Below are 22012 nucleotides of genomic sequence, written 5' to 3'. Positions count from 1 at the left end.
AACCTGAAGATATTAACATAGGAGAATAGGGTTTATAAATGGAATAAGGTCAGTAATGGGAAAAAAAAAAAAAAAGGCAGCAAAGCAAGAATGCTTTGGTTTGTTAAAATGCTTTCAAAAACTACAATGAAAACCTTAAACCTCCCAGAGAAGTGAAAAATCATTAGGACTGTAAATAACAAGGGTAAGTCCTTGAATTTAATGCACAGGAACGTTTATGGTTGTGTTTCAACAATCAAAATGAAACAGCAAAGTTACTACTCCTATTGATGTAGATTTTGTAGCACTTAACTAACATAAATCATTATTCAACATATCATTACAGTGGTTTTGAGCCCTGGTGATAAAGCTCAGTTTCCAAATTTCAAAAAAATTCTGCTATATTTCCATAGTGTCCTTGTAATTGTCCTAAAATAAACTAGTTTTATTATACTGATACACGTCAGAGTAGAACATTCAGTGTTGACTTCATTTAAATGCAATAAATTTAACCTGCCTTAGCATAAAGTACTTCAACAATTGGAGAGTAGTAACAGCTGCTTGTGTCTAAGATACAGCATATCTTCTAGTTACATTGAGTGTTTATAATCTTAATTGAATTGCTTCAGTGGGTGGTTTGGACTAGATGATCTCCAGAGGTCCCTTCCAACCTCCTCCCCCCAAAAAAAACTAAAACTGAACCAACCAACCAACGAAACACCAAAGACCCCTCACTTCATTCCTGAAAATATTGAAAATCACCTAAATTCTGAGAAGCCTTTATCACACATCTCAATAAAGCAAATTAATTGTGCTTTCCTGCACTAACTTTATGAGCATTTCATATCAGGCTTGTATGGTATTTTATAAATTTTGACCTATCATCAACAACTAAAGTGCTTTTGGGATAATGCTGTTTAATAAAACCTCATTTTTATAGCAAACAGAACTCGACAACTATTTTTTTAAAAGTAGGAGCCACTGAATGCTCATAGGAAGATACAGTAGCCAAAAGAAGTTAAAACAAATAGAAAATAAAAAACCCCACACATTTTCAAAGTAGCTGAGTAATAGAACACTGGTATCACACATAGCACAGTTCAACTAATGCCAAATTAATCATAAAGACCTACTGTTTCAAAACATAAACTGAGAGCACGGTACTGTTAGTGCTAGGAGGCAGCTTTCTGCATTGCTCACTTAAGAGTGGAAATCGATAGCACTTCAATTTATTAATTCTATCTAAAAATGTATTTTTCTTCAAGTATATTCAAATACACATGCCAGAAAGTACTGGTTTAAAAAAAAAAAAAAAAAGAAGTTAAGGTGAAGAATACAACTGAAAACATTTTATATTCATTCACAGAAAATAAAACTGGAAATAAGATAAACTTTCTTAAAACATAAACCATTTAGAAGGAAAAAAATCGGTATGAAAAATACTGCTTATAAAGTACCTTCATCTTGCTATTTTCCAACTATGTAACATGGTATGCTAACATTATCAATGAAGACATGACAATAATATTGTTAATAGTGGACATTAAGAACAGGGTGTGCAACTGCCTTTTAAACTCTTAATAGTTTAACAGAATGAAGATAATTCCCTTTTGAACAAGCTGTTATTCAAATTTCTAACAAGATTCAATAGAGTCAGACTATTTTGTCCTCAGTGAAATTGAAACAGAACATTAGAAAAAACTATTGTTGGAAAGCTTTATAAAACATACATAAACCACCATAAAATAATTTTACATGGTTTAATTAAAAAAAAGAAAGAAAAAAAAAAAAAAAAGAAGTCCCCCTCTTAATAGAGTTGCCTGACAAATTACATCAAAATAAGCCACTTACTTTTCTGTCCTCAGTTTCTACACAGGAACTGCACTCTGCTTTAGTGTCCTGAAAAGACAAGCAGAGATTATGTCACAAACCATGTTGACCAGGGTTGTGGGAATAACTCAGGATGAACAAGGGGCATCAAAGTCTGAAAAGTGGGTTTCTCCATCTATTACACTTTACTGAACTTTCATTTTTGTATATGTATTATATTTAAATGTACAATGTTTAGTATTGTGACCTTAAGTAAGGTTTATTAAACTTCATGACAAGCATAAAGACGGGATTGAAACAGCATTAAAAAAACAAACTGATTTCAATATAGTGTAGCCAGCTCATAAGACAAAAACATTATCTCTGCCTTATAGTATATGTTTGCTTTTTCTGTTTGAATCTTGAGGCAAATATAACTGTCTGTTCACTCCTAGTGCGAACTAGGACTTGATATGTGGAAGATACTTCTGTCTGAATCTTGCTGCAACATGCAAGGATAATCAAGCATCTATTTAATAAAAATATGTGTATTTGTATGCATGTGTGTATATACATGATATATATTTTGGACTTATGTTTTCTTCAGGAGTCAAACAAAGAATCTTAAATATAACGACACTGAACACGTTGTTTTTATTCCTAAGGTATTTTGATTTTGCCAGTAGATCTGAAAGCATGAAGAGATAATCATTACCACACAAATTATGATCTGAAAGGCTTTTATTGCTTCATATCCCTTTGTACAACAGGTAACTACTGGAAACCAAGTAAGCAAAATATAGTTCAAGTCATTAAACTGCAGACAAGTGACCTATGATGATTTTTCTTTTGTTTTCAACTTTATTTTTCTAGTGAGGGTATTCTTGGAAGCTAATTCTGCTTACATGCTGCAACTCCAGAGATTTCTATTAGAAAAAAAAAAAGACATACAGATGAGGGACAAGTTTTTGTTAAAATTAAGTCCTTCACTAAGCTCTCACTAAAGCTGGAACTGCTCTCATCAGATTTTAGATTACTGGCTAGAATTACTTGCTACATAAATCCCAAATTACAAATCTAAGGTTGATAGCTAGTAGCAACTCCTATTTAAAACAAAAACAAATATTAAAGAAGTAAGTTCTGTTTCTTCAACACCATGCCTACTCATCTTAAATGAAGGACAGGTATTATTTCAATGCCAAAGACTTCTTACCTAAGCCATACACCCATAGAAGATTACAAGAATGAAATCATTCAGTCAAGTACAACATATCAAGACTTCCTGAACAAAGCACTTTCATTCACAGCAAGATCTATTAAAGATGTTTTCATCAGGCGTATCAAGTTCTCTGTCACTCCTTAAGCAGCATGCTTCCAGCAAAAATCTCTGTTATTCTAGTTAGTTTCATATATTAATCAGCACCTCACAGACACTATTCAAAATATTTTTCATGGGGAACCAGACCGTACTTGGTGGAATGTAACACTCAATAATTTTCTTTCAAGTGTGATTTACTGGCAGCCAGGTGGTATCTCACCGTGTCTCTCCTCACATTTGGCAGACAAGGAAACACTACTTGTGTCTTCAGGCTGGCTTCCACAGTTTGTCTGTATCTTTACATTCAAGTTTTTGGGGTGAGTGAGGGAAAAAGCTCAGATTTTAAAGAGCTTTCTGCCTCAGAGGAATGAAGCCAAACTCCATTAGTGCCAGTGTTCCTCATCTGCTAGCTATGCCCTAAGTCACCTTTTGGTAATAATGGAATGTTCTTTAACATATTTATTGGTTAATCAAAAATAAATCGTACCTTTTCATGTTACCAAGGACAAGCACAGCTCCATCTTACACACTAACCTAAACTGACTGAATGCAGAATAAAGTAGCTCCTATCAAATTCTAATCATAGTTATTACAAACTCACAGCGTGATGAATATACCTTTTCCAGACTTAACAGGACTCTGATCTCTTCTGCTGTCTATAGAATACTTTAGCTTGCTATTTTGTCGCTGCCTTTTCCATTGAAAGCAATTTTTAGGAAATCTAAGTTCTTAAGCGTTTATTACTCAGTGTGAATTAAAAATGCAGTTTTATCTGGATAAAACAAACTCCAACTTCTTCCCAGCACACTTTTTCTCACATGGTTGTCCACCCCGAGTAGAACAAAAGCTACCAATTAAATATGCAGCCCAGCTGCAAACAGTTGAGACCAACCCAGCTGAGACCTCAGTGCTGCAATCAGGACTTAAAGTGGCAGGTAACTGAGACCAGCCATAAGGAAAACATACCAAAAAGCAAGTGACAGAATTTCTATTCTGTGTTTTATCTCTGAACATTAGAAAACCATTTCATCGCATAGTGTCGTGTTTTTCACCTAAAGATATGGAAATTGAATCCTACAAATTAACCATTGCACCATTAGCAATGAAAACTGTGTATGTATGGTTTCAGTATTATCGGATATTGAAGCCAGCAAGGAAGAACGGTATTGGCTTATCTTTGAAATCATGTAAAGTCACATTTGGTTAAAAACCAGTTGGAATGAATTAAAAATTTGACCAGTAAAAATTTGTTGAGTAGGTGAAGAAGAAATCATAGGAGACAGCAAGTCTCTTCTAAAAATAATTTGCAAATTTAATAGCTGAATAATAAACTGTAATTTGCAGTAGGGTAATATTTTAAAATAATAGTTTTAGTTCATCACTTCTGCAGAAACAGTTATGGGAGTTGTTTGTTGTGAATCTGGTGTCTCTAGAAAGTCTATGATGAAGTCTTTGTGGAAATAAAGCTGTTGACTGCTTTCTTACCAACTGTGACTAAACTCAGAATTTGTCCTCAAGTGAGAAGAATATTTCATGTTAGGGACATGTATGCATAGCTTAACATTTAGTTGCCCAAGAAAAACAAACCAATTTTTCTGCAACAATTATAGTTATAACTCTATAAACCAGTGAAGTTACTGGCTTAATCAAATACATATTTAAATAAAAATATTTGAGTATACATCACCTATATACTAGATATACTGTTTTCAAAGAAAAAAATGTACATAGAGGCTCAGCTTTAAAAAACTGTCAAAATTAATCATCTGTCAAGCTCAGAGGAAGAAGGGAAGGAATCAAAATATTCTTCTCTGGGAGACATCTGTGCTACTTTATGTAAGTGCAAAATGACAAAGCGCTGTTTTTTTAGTAAGTGTATTGCAAATTTCCCAATGGTATAAATTATTTGAAATTAAGAAGTACCATTGCTGTAAAGCAAGTGTAAAATCCTATAGATTTGAACCATACATCAGGCACTTTCTTTAATGTTGTTACATCATTAAAAAAAAGAAGTTAAACCCAAGCAAAATCTGTTCCTCCTGAAGAGTTATTGTTTTAGACTAATTATGTAATATTAGAATACGTCATAGGATGTTTCACGGCAAAGATGGAAAGAATGAATTGGACATACCCTACCACTAAGGTAGAAAACGCTCTCATCCATTTCCGTTTAAACACAACATAATTCCTTCTTTTTTCTGTAGGTGCCACTGCAAAACAGCCAATCAAATCATATTATTATAAACATATTAAGAGTTCTATTATTTATGTGGCAGCACAAAAGGAATTTGCCTTTTTGGTCTGTTATGTTGGGTGGCAGAAACAAGGAAACAAAGCAAGATTTTATGCAGAACATCAGGAGCGACACAGAACAAACACGACTTTCAAGAGTTGAACAAAGTGCCATAAAGGATGCTGCCGCATTTGTTTAGCACCAGAATTGCATTAATTGAGATGGTGAAACTTATGAACACCTCTGTTTGCAGGCATCCAGTTCTGAAAGGCAGCCTTTGAATGCTCCTGCTGAAATTTAGTCACCTTAATGACCAACTGGTATTGAATTTATGGTTGTATTGAGTCCTATGGCTTACCAGATAGAAATGTGAGAACAAGAGGTACGATTCTTTCAGTGCTAGTTTGGAGACAACTCATTATTTAGATAACTGGACAGCAAGATCTACCACAAGCACATAGTACAGAACACATCACATACGATACCCATTTTACACCCGAGAAGGCTCCCTTTCCTCATCCCAATTGTGGTGTTTGGTCATTCATACGTTTCAGAGATTTTTAAGTTTAATACACTAGGCCTTTGGGAAATATATCTCCTACCTTCATCCAATATTAGCGTCATACAAATTGTTACCAAACAGAGGTATAAGAAAAGCTCTAGAAAGTACAAGTAATCATTGGTGGTAGCAAGACCCCACATAACATTTTTTCCTTAGGGTGCACTACAAACTTTCATACACTTTATTTTACATAGCTTATATAATTCTACATTTAATTTTACTTCCTGAACTGCAAATAGAAATAGTGAATTCAATATCCTCAGGTAGCCATTAGTTATGCTAACATAACTACCACCTGTAGATGGCTGTGTACTTTATTATAAGTTTTTCAATTTGTTATCTCCCTGATATCTAAAACGTATTTCCTCTACTTCCCTATCACTACAACACAGAACACCAGAAACAAAACTAACCTATACCCCCTAAGAAATAAGCAAACGGTACAGACTAAAGAAACTTTAGAATAGATATTTGCATTCCTAACATTTCTTTTTAAAGTGAAAGTAATGAAATATTAAAGGCAAATAGAATACATATGTACACACACTACTCCCATGGCCTGCATGGGAAGGAGGAAAGACCAGACTCTTATTTCCTCAGTCGTTTTTGTCTGTAATATCAAGACTGGTCAGTAGGTGGAAGCAAATAACCTTGTAAAATGTTGTTCAACTTCCCCAGGAAAGATGCAACTCGATCGCACTGTCCAGGTTGGTCAGGTATTTTACACATATCCTTGGCATCCCAAGAAATGCTAACACAAGTTATGTATTTTCTTCACAACACTGGTTTCCAACTTCATAAAAAGGCTGAAGATTTGAAATAAAAATGTGGGTTGCTTTCAGGTCTAAAATTTTCAAAAGTGAAATGGATGCATTAAATGACTAGAGCATACATAAAGGTAACCCGACATTAAATAGAATAAGAATATATAGATCTAAAATTAAAAAGCACACAGTCAAATTCGAAGTTAATGATTTTTTTCTGGATATTTTTGTTAAGTGCTTAAACATATCAAAGCCCTGAATTATTGAGGAAAATGCTTGATCTTTTTCACTATCCATTAGCCATTATATTTCATTATTGCTGCTAACAAACAGGCTGCCAGCAGAAGTATTCATTTGAATTTCATATTAGTTCTATTTTGTCCATCCCAGAGAACAAATTAACCACACAGTAATACTTACCGAAGAAGAAAATAAATGAAAATCGAAACCTTAGAATGTGACATTCCAGTCTTTACCAAGTTTGTCCCCAGCAACTGAAGGACTCAAGCAGCAGCCTCCTCAAATTAAGAAACCGATTCTAAGATTTTAACAGCTTCAACACTTGCAATGTCAAAGATGGAAGAAAAGAGCTTTATTTATGAAAGCAATAGCTTCAGCCCTATTTACTAACATTTCTGGACGAACAGAGGCTTGTGTTTACAAACACAAACCAGGACAAGACTGGGTCCCTGCATCTCATTCTGTTGCCACAAGGCAGCCTCAGGGTTGTTTGTCTGGAGTCAAAAAGGAATCCTCCTGGCCAGGGATGTAAAATCAAGTTTCTCAACACTTTGGGGAGCTAACTCATCTTGTTTCTAGATAAAAGTAGACTCACTTCAAGAGGAAGGTTTACAACACTCTTGGAGCTGACAAATTTTATAATAAAAAACTACTGCTTGTAAAAATACTGATGTATTTTTAATGTAGATTTGAAGGGACTCTTGTGTGCGCCCTCCCACGCATCCACCCACCATCCAGCTGTGTAAGTAGATACCCAGTTTCTTCTTTCTTCTGATTGTAGTGCTTTGCTTATGTTCATTTACAATTTTCAAGGCTATCAGGAGCTGAAAATTATTTGCCAAAAATGCCTTGACTTTTTCCATTAATAAAGACTTGTTTGAGGGAATAGGTACTGCTTACTGATAGAGCTTTATAGACTGGTGTACATGAAACTTTCCCACTTTTCTTCATTCTGTCACCTTTATGGGTTACTTGTCCTTTTCCTAAATACACTCTAAATACTTTGAGATGCAAAGACATGTCTCTCCACAGCACAGAAAGCCAGACGTCGTGTGCTTCACAACGCATTTCTCCAAACATATTTTCATTAGTCCAATGATGCAAAATTACCTGAGCGTAAATCTCTGCCTTTGTCTTTAGATCATTACAACTGCACAAACCAACAAAAACTATGTAGCATTTTTAGGAAAAACACCTATGATTTTAAGACAGAAATCTATCATGTAGAAGTATTTAGCTGTATCCACAGGAATCTGCAGTTGAAGCCTAGAAAAATATCAGCTTAAGACTGAATCTGGAGGCTAGTAAATATTTAATTTTCCAAGATGGCAATACAGATTTACATTAGATAAAGTTATCACTTTGAACAGCATGAAAACATTTAAGTATCCCATATTTAGCATCATTTTGATCTACAGGTCAAATCTGAAACTCCCTTTCCATATGAGTCTCCATTTCAAGGCTGAAGGCTGCCACAAGGCTGCCACGCTCAATTCAAAGACCAGCACAGTTGCATCTGAGCCCATCTACAGTTTCAGATGCAAAGTGGGAAAACAGATGCAATTTCTAATTTCTAGTTTGTGTATATTTTTTAAAAGAATCCTGTGAAAATCTAATTAGACTTCACTTTGACTAATTTTGGGAAAAAAGTGTGACTTCAGGACCAAAGTCAGGTTAACCACCACGACAAGAATTTTAACAGCTTTAAACTCTTAAAACTGAATTTTTAAACTATTAACATTCCAGCCTCACTGTACACAGAGACTGGAAAATTTTTAAACTATTAACATTATATATCTAATAGCATCCCTGTAGGTGTCAAGCAGATCAACAGCCACTTATATATTATTTTCTTTTAAGTCACTGAAATCTAGGTGATGAGTATACATTCCTGACAAATCCAGAGTAAGAGCTGCCAATAAAGCTGCTGCTGTGGTTTGAACACAGACTACATACTAGGTAAGCTGGGCAAGATGTTGACTGGCAATATGTACCCCAAGTGCACATGCAACTTTAATGGGAAGCAATTTAACTTGGCACTTTATGTTTTCAAATTAATGTCAGCATAAGGGGTACAACTGGATTCCTGGAGAATTTTCTCTTTCTTAGCCTTGTTTCCTAAGGGAAACAAGCGTACAAAATTACTTTGTATCTAAAGAACCTCAGCACCTTTAGATTCTATTTATTCAGTTCAGCTACCTTTGACAGGGAAACAGAAGCCCCAAGAGTTATTATGTTCCTGGATTTTTCATAAATTAGAGGCTGAGTAAAAGGAAAAGGTCAAAGCACTACTTGCAATACCAGCCACTACACCAGCTATTAAAAGACCTCAAAGAGAAGTAAGCATGCTGAGATGGGGAGGACTCATGATGTGAAGTCGAGATAGAAGGGAAGGAGCCTGTGTTTTTCAGTTAGGGACTGTGAGGACACAGGGTATCAATCTGTAATAAAACTAGTTCAGTTAAGTCCACTATTCACATAAATAACTTCAATATTGCAGAGGATTTGATGCTTGCAATATACATTCAAAAAATATGCCTATTTCCAAGCAGCAAAACCAATTACATTCATAATAAACCACTTAGGTATTCACCATGTTTTTTTGAGCAAAAGAGCAAAACAGAACTTCCTGTTGGAATCAAGGGTTCACTGCATAAACAACTGCCTTGTATTTGAGTATTTTTAAAAAATACTCACTGTACACAGAGACTGGAAAATTTCAACACCCCCTTCCTGATATGTATGAAAGATTAATACACAAAATGAGCTTTGGCATTTGAAAGAGAGAGGTGCCAAAACAGTCTCAAGGCAAAAGGCCAGTGAACCGGACGAGAAGCTAATTTATAAATGGCTTTGGATCCATCAAAAAAAAAAAAAGAAAATCATTTTCTTCCTCCTTTTCTTAAACCAGTAGAGAAATGAAAGGCACAATCTAGCCACCTGAATGCAATTTTTTCTGAGGTTATTATCTTTATTAGTCTCATAAGCTGCAATTTCTCACTCACTAGACAGGTTAAGTCACCTATTCAACAGAGAAAATCCAGTAGGAATGAAGCATCAGGAATCATACTATGAATTTTAGGAGCTGTACAGGATTTAAACCTCAAATGAACCTCTATAGCTCTTGTTTTCCCTCATTTCTAAACACAAAGCTTTTCTACTTAAACGAACCAACCAAGCCTTCAGTTTTAAGCTGCAGGCTGTCTACCACACCGGGTAAGAGAAAGATTTTATCTCACAGAATCCCAGAATGTCAGGGATTGGAAGGGACCTGGAAAGCTCATCCAGTGCAATCACCCTGCCGGAGCAGGAACACCCAGATGAGGTTAAACAGGAAGGTGTCCAGGCAGGTTTGAATGTCTGCAGAGAAGGAGACTCCACAACCTCCCTGGGCAGCCTGGGCCAGGCTCTGCCACCCTCACTGAGAAAAAGTTTCTTCTCAAATTTCAGTGGAACCTCTTGTGTTCCAGTTTGAACGCATCACCCCTTGTTCTATCATTGGTTGTCACCGAGAAGAGCCTGGCTCCATCCTCCTGACACTCACCCTTTATATATTTGTAAGCATTAATGAGGTCACCCCTCAGTCTCCTCTTCTCCAAGCTAAAGAGACCCATCTCCCTCAAAATCCACAACTTCTCTATGGAACTTCAGTTTTAGCATCTTCAGGTAACCAATCCTACTATAATTTAACCTGAGAGGGGTGTATAGAACATTTGCTGAGTGGTGAAATATGCTTCCTATTTTGGTGTTCATATAAGCATTAACAATAACTACAGTAGAGCACATGAATGAGGAAGACCAAATCATCATTGAACTGTAAAATCCAATATTCTTTACCAAGGTGGGGTGCCAGGGTGAGGGTGCAGGAATTGATTAAAAAATTTGTGCCTCAACAATTAGTACTGTATATAGCATGTCAACTTGGCAAACGATGTGCCCATAGGTGTTTCATTTCCTTTATCAATGCAAGGATCTTCTTAGGGGTAGCTCTAATAATAATTATTTATTAAAATGATTGAAAAGAATCACTGTTTTAATGTAAATAGGCTGAAACTTTTCTATCTAACAAACCGTGCTCTCTAAATAAATGAAAAAAAAAAATATTTACAACCTGAATGAGAGAAAGTGTTTCTTTAGTTGGTTTCCTGTTAATTAACCAACCTCTGATTTTATTTATACAAGGGGATCAAATTACAAACAAACTCTTATAACAACTGCATACTCATAAAAACTTTCATTTCTCTTTGCTTTTAAAGCAAATTTCAGGGCTGAAAAAACTCAAACTAAAATTATAATCAACGTTCTAAATCAAATTTTATCATCACTATATTCAAACAAGGAAAGAGAGATCCTGTGGTATTGTTGAGTTCTTTTAGAATGGCCACTTCGATAAAGTAAATGTACCAAGGTACTTAAACATGCTGATCCAAACCAAAAGGAATTAACATGAGTGCATTTCATACACTTAGCAGATTAAGGTCCAGAGTCTTTGTTACAATAAGACCCAATGCTTCAATTCCCTCATCAAATCAAAGAACAGTACTCTTTTTGTCTATTTTAACCTGGTATGATAAAGCAGAGACTGATATTTTAACAGTAAATTCAGTAACATCAGCACCAAGTCCCCCAGGTCTCATTTGCTATAGCTGTGCTTTTACCAAGTAAAACCAGGACTACATAAACATCAATACATCCTCTGAAATGAAATGATTATATATACCCTTCTAAAACTTAAAGAAAAATACTGTTATATCTTGTCACAGCTGAACACAAACAAAATGTTTATAGTAGTAGCTTCCACTAAAACAGACCTGATGTTCTTTAAAATGTGTACACTGAAACACAAACATAATTAACTGCTTCTCAGCACTTGCTAAAGACCAACAGGATGCTAAACTGGCTTTAAGTGGTTAGAACAAAATATATTTTTATCAAAATAGAAAATATTAAGTGCATTTATAAGGTAATTTGTTGGAAATTCTGGGTTTTAGAATTACAGGTGCGTTAGTATAAAATTAGGAAAAGAGACTTATTTCAGCCACTGCTTTTGTATGGGTTTACTTTCAGATTTTTTTGTTTAAACACATGACAGTTTTGTACATAAAGGTTACCCTTAAAAACATCTGAGTCACACAGACTCTCCCTTGTATGATCTATTGTCTCATGAAACAAGTGTTATAAATCCCAAAGTAAAACTAATATCCTTATTAAAGCAAAACAGAAAGTTGTTAGGACGACCAATGTTACCTGAAGGAATCATGACAAGCATAGTTATTTCCCTTTGGAATTCTTAGAATGCTGTGGAGTTGCAGTCATAATTGTTATATGCTTTAAAACAGACTTAGTAAAACTGATTGACAATTAAGAATTTCAAGGAAAATAATCTAAGGTCTGCTACCAGTTTTGTTTCCTTGTCCCTGTCGCTTTAGATTTCCACCAAATATAAAGTGTTCCTTTTTGCTGCTTGTGAATTTTGACTGCTTTTACTGATTAAATATGCGATTTCATTATTGTATTTAATATGTTCAAAATAACATCTAAAACTTTGGCTAATTTTACAATACAAATACTGAAAATCATCACCATTTAGACTGTAATTGCCCATCCTGAGCCTCATGATTATTAATGATGCAGCCACATAAATTCACTTTATAAAATTACATTATGATAATCAAATGATAATGTTTAGTAAATGATACCAAATACTTTTCAACTACTAACATTTTGTTCTCTACATCAGGTGGGAAAAATCCATTTTTAACATAGTATAGCAATACAAAGCCAACATCAAGTTGACAGTCAAGAGATTGAAATAAGCTTCAGAAAAGCAGATCCAGTACAAAGGTTTTCTACCGAATACCAGATGGACACTGTATCATGAGCTGTATCATGATTCTGTATCAGAGCCACACCAGAAAACATTGTCTGTACTGGCCAATTCAGAATGCTAAATTTTAGAATTTAATTAATGAATAAAGGCTGAAAAGACCAAGTTAGCCCATATGAAAATTATCAAAGAGTCCAGAGGACTACGATGAAACAACACATGAAGCATACGTGATCTCCTCATCCTCAGACCGCCTGCAATGCTGAAAAAACAAAACAACAACAAAAAACCACTTGCAAAATTAGCTCCCCAAATGTGCATGTCTTTTGAAGGCTTCAGTTAACTACACTTTACATAATTCCCATCTGGTACCCTCAAAAGCAAAAATAACAGTATTCTCAGTTGTCACTCATGGCAACTACTTCATCAGCAACTGTCTGCTAAAGATTTCACAATGCTAAGGGAACTCCATAAAAAAAAAAATAAAAGTACAGAAGGAGATTCTATCAGCAGGTTGATTTCTTCATATGTGATGCTAATAAAGATAATTAAATGTTTTTCAGAGTGTAAATCTAACTAGAAAATTATCATGGATAATTCACGCACATCTTTGTAACTATACAAAAATTTACCTTGATACATATAGTATCTAAAACCCAATAAATTACAGCACAGGTAGAAGGAGGCAGAAATTACAGTAAGAGTGGTAAGAGCCACCTGTATTTCAACAGCTGCAAAAACTCTCACATCCTGAACACGGAGCACACGGGGTGTGTGACCGTGAGCCAATGGCGCAGACTGAGATGGCACCAGGACAGAACGATTAGGACAGAAGGCTGAGGTTTCTGTAGCCCAACATCTAGAAACACCTTTGCCAGTTTAACTTCTTATTGCTCCAAGTTCATAGAGTACATTCCATACAACTGAACTTACAGAGAAGAACTTCAAAATTCAAGTCATACACAGGATTTCCGACAACTGAAAAAAAGCCACAAAAGCTGTATTTGTGCTGTGGATGCACCCAAATAATAATAAACAGTAACTAGTATACCAGGTCAGCGAGACAGCAGTCTTGCTAATCTCTGAAGGTGCTGCAAGCTTTTTTGTTGAGATTTTCCACACCCACCAGATATTTCAACTGCCCACCACCATTTTACCCATGCTCTCATCTATGCTGTTCTCTGCAAAGCAGTATTTCTTGTTCTAACAATCTTGCTTTTTCACATTACTTTACAACATTAAAATGGCTACTACATTTTTTTCTATGAGATGAAATAAAAGCTTCTCATTTCAGAAGTAAAAAGAACAATGACTACAGGCCTTAAATAACATTTATTTACTAGAGCAGTTATACAATATCTTTGCTAATGCTATCTCACTATGGATGTTTAAAACCTTTACCAAAGATAAGAAGCCTAACTATCTATATCTTTCCTTAATTCTCATTTCTGATTCGGATAGCTCAAAAGAGTTTGCAATCCCTGTTTGGAGACATCGCACACTACAATGGTGAATAAAGATTTACTTTGTGTACACATAACTTAATATTTGAGTTAAATTTTGGTACTAAGTAGGTTGTTTTATTTTACTCACAAGTCAGTTTTAGGCTTATTAATGATCACAGAAAATACACTGAATAAATATCTCTAAATAGTACTTAGAAATGTTTCAAGGAAGAAGTATTTGGGAAAGACGGTCTACAACAATAAAAAGGAGTATTTTTTGTATCTACTTTAGAATACGCCAAACTTTTACATCCTCCACTGAAATGTCAGCAAGCACAAGACTGTGATGATGCCTCAGTTAACTGCTGTTACACTTTTACAGCTATACACTTGGAGACAGGAATGATTTGTTTATTTAAAATTAGGAAAAATATTTCCAACTCTGCATTCAGCAATACCAGATAGGTTCAAGCCTAGAGAGATCAAGTAGGCTTGAATGGAGGCTATTCAGAAAACAGTATTTTGGCTGATTGAGAAAATTAGTACAAGCCACTGATAATAACATCATAAAAAACATTAGCCACGAGGCAGGACAACAGGGCATATTCATCTATGAGAAGGCATGCAAGTAGATCTGGGTCTGGACATGATGTAGGCAAACAAATACATACAGAGTGGACATGACAGTAATAACAGTGGAGTTTCAAAGCTATGCTTTAGTGCAATGGAGTAAAAGGAGAGAAAACATAGTATGGTTAGTCTGGTTTGTATTTGGAAAGGAAAATTGTCAGTAAGAAAAGGAGATAACAGAATGGTGTGTAGAGAATTTGTACAAACCGGCATCTCTAAATGCTGAAGACAGGATAGCAGAGATAGCACAACAGGCCTTCTCACTCAAGAGTTATCTACACCACCCTTTCATTTCTGTATTCTTCAGAAAGTATTAGAACACACTTGTTAGTAAGAAAAAAATTACAGTAATGCTATTACTTTTACCTTTACCTGGTGTCATGCTTGCACTAACCATCATAAACATAGAACAAAGTCATTCCAAGCCCATGCACCAAAGGCTTACGTTTCAGATATTGCCCTTTACAACTAAAAAGACAAACAAAAGGCAATAAAATGAACTCAGCAAATTCATCATCATTAAAACCAAGTCCCCTTTCTAGGGAGCTTCTTGGGTTAGGTGAAGCTTCTTCACAGTCCTTGCTTAGCCTATGAGTTCTCATTTAACCTTTACTGGTAACTTAGTGAATAGCAAATCTTACAATAGGGGAGACAAAACAGACACGCATTTTCTGAGGGAGAAGAAAATTAGCACACACTTCTGCAGCAAACGTCCTCAACTGCGCAAATCATGCGATGGGTCAGGGCCACAGCTTTCTTTATGCAAATGCAAGAGTCACTTCAATTACATACAGTACAGCATACCCCAATCATTCTGAAAGTATGTTGAGAACCTGCAACCAAAAATCTCAGATGCTTAAATATCTGAACAGTTACACGGCGTCATCAATCCTGGAAATCCCTCAGATACACAAAGTACGTGTCAGAGGTTTATTTGTTAGATAACGCTGGAATGCTGCTACTTTAGTCAATTGACAGTAGAAAAGTAAACAGATTTGATCAACCCTTTTCCAAAATTTACAGAAACCCCTTGCTATTGCAAAGATTTCAGGATGACTGCTGTAAAAGAAAACTTATAATGAGACAGGCTCTGGTTCAAAGAAACTTAGAAAAAGAGACAAAGACATTCAAGGACCTATTAGTGTAACTTTAAGGGTCATACGCACTACAGGCACACCACAGCATAGGACCAAAAAGATCACCTTTGCAGTCCTATGGAACTCATATAGTATAAACTTGTAAGGAGCTTAGTGCAACTGGAAACAGTGCAACTCTTCCTGAGATGTCTCAGAAATACAAGGTTGCTTCTGAGGGCTGTAAGTAAGCGCATCAGCAGAAACATTTCCATTGGTCTCAGCATGACTGGCTGGGCTGGTCTGTCTGGAAGTGACAATGTTCTCCCTTCAACAGCTTCTTTGTGGGCTGTTCATCTGAACTGAAGACACTAATTTCCTTCTTTGCTAAAATATGTTGCCCCAGCAAGAAAGTCTCCCCCACTCAGTAAAAGGCATATATAATCTAGTACCTAATATAATTCAGCACACAATGTCTTGCGGCAATGGGGCTTACTTCAAGCCAGAGACATGAATTCAGTGTAAATCTTCTAGAGGACAAATATGTCAGTGAGAAAATAACTTACAGCAGCTTTGTGACTGAAATTACTCATTACATATTAAAAACAGACAAAGAGTAGAAAACTAAATTAGCTGTAATTTGAAATATTAGAATAGTACCTTTAAGGTCTTGTATTTCAAGAAGAAACATTTCAGAAAATATTAGTATGCACAGTTTCAACAAACTACAATATGGTGTATTAAAAAGGCAAACTGAAAGCTAAAAATTCTGTATGTTCAGAACACAGTGTTTGAATGACAATGACAAGACATAGCAAAGGTATGCTTACAGCAAACTGTCTGTTTTCTAAAGTTACTGATGCAAATATTCACTATTTCTTTCCCTTTATGCATTAAAGTTTAACAGCAAAACCAGCAGCTGCTTCTGATTACTCACATGAGACGTAGTTTCCTAAAATTAATGATACTTAAACCCAAAAGACATAACTGCTTCATTAATATAACTTGTGCTTGAAGTCATAAATATTTAAAGTGTGAGCCCAGAATTCCAAGATAAGGACATAAAATTGAACTTGAAACTGAAGTGTCACGCACTTAATAAATACTAAAAATGTAGAGTTGTAAGAGCAATGAAAATAGAGAGGAAGCACTGGATATTTGCCTACTCTTCTCTTTATAATTACAGTGAATCATCATGTCCCCAAACACACAGTAAAAAGTTGTGTTCAGTGCACGTCTCTGATCTCTCTCTCTGTATCGCCGTAAGTGATGTTCTGAGATCCTGGTATGAGAGCGTCTTGCTACTTGTAGACTGAAGGAAAGGACAAAGACTTGAACATTTAGATTTGCAGATTTATCTCAGACATATTTTCTACCTATAGATACATTTGCGTGGAAAAAAAACACGTCCTGAAGGATACTCGAATATAAAAAGAATACTAAAAGCTATGAAAATAAGTTGTCCTTTGCAAAGAGGTTGAGTAGAGCATATCATGTGTAAAAGACTAGCACTGCTCTTATCATCTGTGGAACACACCATTTTTGAAATGTATTTGACAATTTTTAAAGCACTTAATACACATAAATCACTTCATATTTTCCTTCAGGTAAAAAATATTTAAAGTTCTAAAATAAGCCTTTGCAGCACTGAAAATAAATTACAACCACATACATTCATGAAGAACCTATTGAGAAAAAATTAAAAATCACTGCTCAAATTTAGAGCTAAAAACAATGTGATAAGCTTGTTTATTCCCCTATACAGCATAATTAATATATTGTGCTATTTAAATAGTGAAGAAGTGAAAGGAAAAATGACATTTCATTAATTATTTCTGATTCAAATGATTAAAAAAATCAATGCATAAAAGTACAGTGCAATTCAGCATTTGATGGTGTAATTCAAATGTGCAAATATAAAGAAGTCATAAGCTCTAAGAAAATCATGCTAAAAAAAACCCTGATTATTTATTAAGTTATCTACAAATGTAGCTAAGTTTTTCTACACTAAATTATCCCAAAAACTTAGCTACGCTTATAATGTAGTAACTTATTTTTCTCATCAGAATTAAGCAGTAAAAAATATTGCTAGCCATTAAGATTGAGCATTTTTCTAGGCAAGCAAGCAAAAAGCATAGATTCAAAACAAGTTTAAAACAAGAAAATAACTAAACAAAAATTTACTTTGCTGATACAATTACAAATATTATGAACCCTTGTTAGTATGAGAAGACAGGTGACAGTTTTCATTGTTTCAAATCATTGAAAGACTGATAGTCTAATTTTTTCTGCTTTGTGTCTCATTAAGGACAATGTTCTCAATCTTTTAAGGAGCTTAATAAAATATTTACATATCTTCTCATTAGCAAGAAGATGAGTTTCAAAAGATACCTGTCAGAATAGTCACCTAAAGACATCCTATTCCAATTACTTATTTTCCTTGCAGAGAACTATGACCTTCGGGACAAATAAAACTCCATCTGCAAAAGCAAGGCGAGGAGGTCAAAGTCTGCTCCAACACTCTCACTTCCTACCAAAAGTCAACCTTTTCCCTGGCCACACCAAGTTCCTGAAGAGTTTATCTGATCAGATGGAAAACAGATTAAGGTAAACAAAATGTACTCTTATTCCAGAATAAAAATATCAAACATACACTGAACTAAGAAAAGCGATTTGTTTTCACTTTTTTTTTTACCCTAAATGTTCTGAAAACACTATAATTTTCCTTTAGGAACCATTCTGTTCTTTAAAATGAAACACACAAGCAACATGCATTAGACAAAGACAGAAGGTGCTACCCTTTTCTTTGTGTTTTGCCACAAAACTGTTCAGAATGCAGTTCACACTTCTTAATCATTACAGAACTGTATCAGTTTTATTTTTCTGTAGAAAAAAATACTGATCATTTAAAATCAGAGAGAGAAATTTTCTAGTGATTGTTTTTGCACTGTGATTTATTCAAATTTTTTCATTTCAATACATACATTGTAAGAGCTATTCCAGGGACAAAGTATGAAGTGTTCTGTATAAGACTTGATCAAGACTTTTCCAAGGGCTTTTTGGTGGCAGATACCGGTTTCGCTATCAAAACACCTCACTGAAGCTACCAGTTTTCACTGGACTATTGACCAGTGTTTGCCTTTTCAGAGCCAGAAAGGTATTTCTGATCAAAGCTGAAAGGACAACCCAAGCCTGGGAGGAGGAGAGGGAGACACTGGCAGAAGAACAATAAACCGCAAATTGATTAGAAAACTTTTATGGGATTCTAGAGAAAGAGACTCAAATCCTTACCGTACTTGATTCATACACTGGAGAACTTCAGTCTTCTCTATCAATAATCAATATCATACTCTTAGACTAGATCTCTCTGGCGACATTGTATGTTTCTGTTAATTTGTATTTAGAAAAAAAAAATATTTTAAAAGGTTTACTTTAACCAATATAATAAAAATATGTAGATTTTAAGTGGAAGTGAATATTGTCATGTTTAATTCAGACAGCGTAATGAAAATATTAAAGAAAAAGTACTCTGAAGCAAAAAAGAAATTAATTTCATTGTAGTAACACTTCCCTCTTAATATAAAAGACTAGTCACAGATGCAGTCAAATCAGAGGAACAGAAATGCAATTGGACAACCTACGGCTGAACACTAGATTTTGCTCATTTGCAGAGCACTCCTGTTTACATTTATAATCCAAGAAATAGAAATGAATTATTCAAAAATTGCCAAAAGCACTGGAAAGTAATACATGCTGGTAACGGAGCCAAAATGATGAACAAAGCCAAGTTCCATAAATAGCTAAAGCCCATATCTAGACTTGACACATGATGATACAATACCCTGCAGGACAAGAGCTGAGGAGGGAAACAAAAATGTGAATAAAACTAAAGCAGCCCTTTCACACTACAGATGTCCTGAAACAATTAACAGGTCACTGTCTGGTTAGTTAAGGAATGATCACTTTAAAGCGAGCCTAATCCCCACACTTCCCCCAGCAGCCAAACACTCACTGAAATGACAGAATGTGATTCATATATCGCCAACTTCATTAGCTCATTCTCATTTTAGTCCACCATGCCAGAGCAACAGTCCTTTCAATAATCCCATCAAGGGGATTTTTTTTTTTAAATTCCATCTCTCACGGACTCAGATAGGGGACTCAAATACTGAATAATATATTCAATGAGTTACTTAATTAGCTGGGTGAAGGTGAAACTGAAACAGCTGAGTCAAATAATGAGATGTCAAGCAAAGCAGACTAGACCATGGAGGGATTTGAAAGCATTCTTCCTGACAGAAGAAAAACACCGTATTTTTCAAATACAAAATAAGGGATTTAATCTTTCCATTTCAGTCCCTCCAAAAATATCAGTTGGTGGGGGGGAAAATGGCAAAAGTGAACTCACCAAACAAAGAGAGAAGAAATCATTCATTGTACAGCACACATCTTTAAAAATAAGTCATAGTCAACTACCAAGTTACCACTGGCTTAAAACAGAACAAAGCAAAACAAAAACCAAAGCAAAACAAAAACCCAAACAAAACATTTTCTAAAAAAAGTTAAGCACAGAATGCAAAGCTACTGTAATGCAGAATGATGATTAACCAAGTAGATTTATTCACATTTAAGGAGAGATTTTATTCTCCAAATATCAAATGGCTAACTAAAATTTTCACTGATCTCCTAACTAAGTCTATTTAATTGCCTGGTTTGCTATCTCTAGTCATACTGTACCTTGTTTTTTGCCCTTAGCATTAGTTGTGGACTCTTGTAATCAGACACTATTCATTTTTCTTTACAGTAAAAGTAGGCAAAATAGAAAAAAACATATAATGGATGTGCAGAGAAGTGGATATGGGATTCACCCAATTCATGTAAGTCAGATGCTGTTATTAAAAACCCAGGAGAAGTTGTCTGTACCTCTTGCTAACGTGAACAATATTCTAGTATTTTACAAATGACAAGCTGTACAGTAATAATATTAAGTAATACTCTCCTGGCTTATCAGGTCACCCATCATCGCTAAAGCTAAATCACTAAACAGCTTGAGAATATGATTGTTTTCTGCAATGACAACAGATCCAGTCTTTCCTGAGTTTGTTCCATTTGATTCTCCCACCCTGCACCAACACACAGCTCTCAGTTTCAAACATATACTAAATTTGCTATGGTTTTTTTTAAGGACTTGCTTCCATTAAGTGTATCAGAAGTATTGAAATATTAACTTACAAACAAAATGGCCAATTTTTATCATGCCAGAAGTGTATTAATAGCAATTATTTTAGGGTCTTCATTAAATCTCTTGCACATGTATGCAGAGGTTTGGTCATTTTCCTGTCATGTTACATATTCTTACATATTCTTACTAGGCAGTTACTATTCATTACTAGGCAGTTCCATATTACAATAGATTTCTATATTAAGTACAACAGCAGCTAATCTTGGAGAAAATCTAGACTTATTGCTATATGGACTGCCCAGTTCAGGCACAAAACACAATCTGTGGTGGTTTTGTATCTTGAAAGAACTCTTGGCACCACAGTATCTCCCATGGCTACCACGGGCTCTAATTAAGCACTTCATCATGGTTTGGCATTTACTTCAAATCATAATGTGTAGCTGACCTGGAAGAACAACTGAAAATATAAAGTTGCATGCAAAAAAATAAACATTAAGTAAATGACCAGTATTCATGTCTGCAAGTGACTCAAATGTCCTTCATAATTCACCAATGTCTTACTTGCAATTTTTTTATTATTATTTTTTTTTAAATATTTGAATTTAGCCCAGTGTTTATCTTGAAAAAGCTTAGTTTATCTCTTCCATTACAAAACAGTCCATCATCTCTCCGTATTGCAAGACCAATGAAAGTCGGTTGTGCAACCAGAAGTGATTCCGTGTTTTAAAGTACACTGGTCCTCTTCAGTATACAATGGGAGTCTTTTTCTAGTGGCAAATACTTTCAGAAAAGGAAGCAACTTAATGTGCACAATATGTGGGCATTATTTACCTTGCAGCCAGCGAAGCTCACAGAATGATTCATCACATGTAAAGAGCAAATATCAATGTAAAGCTATTTTTTAACTTGCAATATGTAGGAATAGAAGAAGGGTTCCCAGAGTTTTGTAA

General features: G+C 35.0%; 1 protein-coding gene across 26 annotated transcripts in view; it reads right to left on the bottom strand.

Moving 5' to 3' along the window:
- Positions 1 to 22012, bottom strand: part of RBFOX1 (RNA binding fox-1 homolog 1) — a 1115790-nt gene that overhangs the window by 518245 nt on the left and 575533 nt on the right. For 25 of the 26 annotated variants that reach the window (XM_065030742.1, XM_065030745.1, XM_065030772.1 and 22 more), the window contains one exon: positions 1831 to 1878. In XM_065030742.1, coding sequence (XP_064886814.1) covers positions 1831 to 1878 — 48 coding nt within the window. Of the gene's footprint in view, positions 1 to 1830; positions 1885 to 22012 lie in introns of those variants that run through there. The other variant, XM_065030750.1, reaches the window with a different exon arrangement.

The sequence above is a fragment of the Columba livia genome, chromosome 15 (genome assembly GCF_036013475.1).
Source record: "Columba livia isolate bColLiv1 breed racing homer chromosome 15, bColLiv1.pat.W.v2, whole genome shotgun sequence".
NCBI lineage: Eukaryota > Metazoa > Chordata > Aves > Columbiformes > Columbidae > Columba > Columba livia.
The sequence above is the reverse complement of the archived record's forward strand: the minus strand, read 5'-3'. Positions and strand labels throughout refer to the sequence as shown.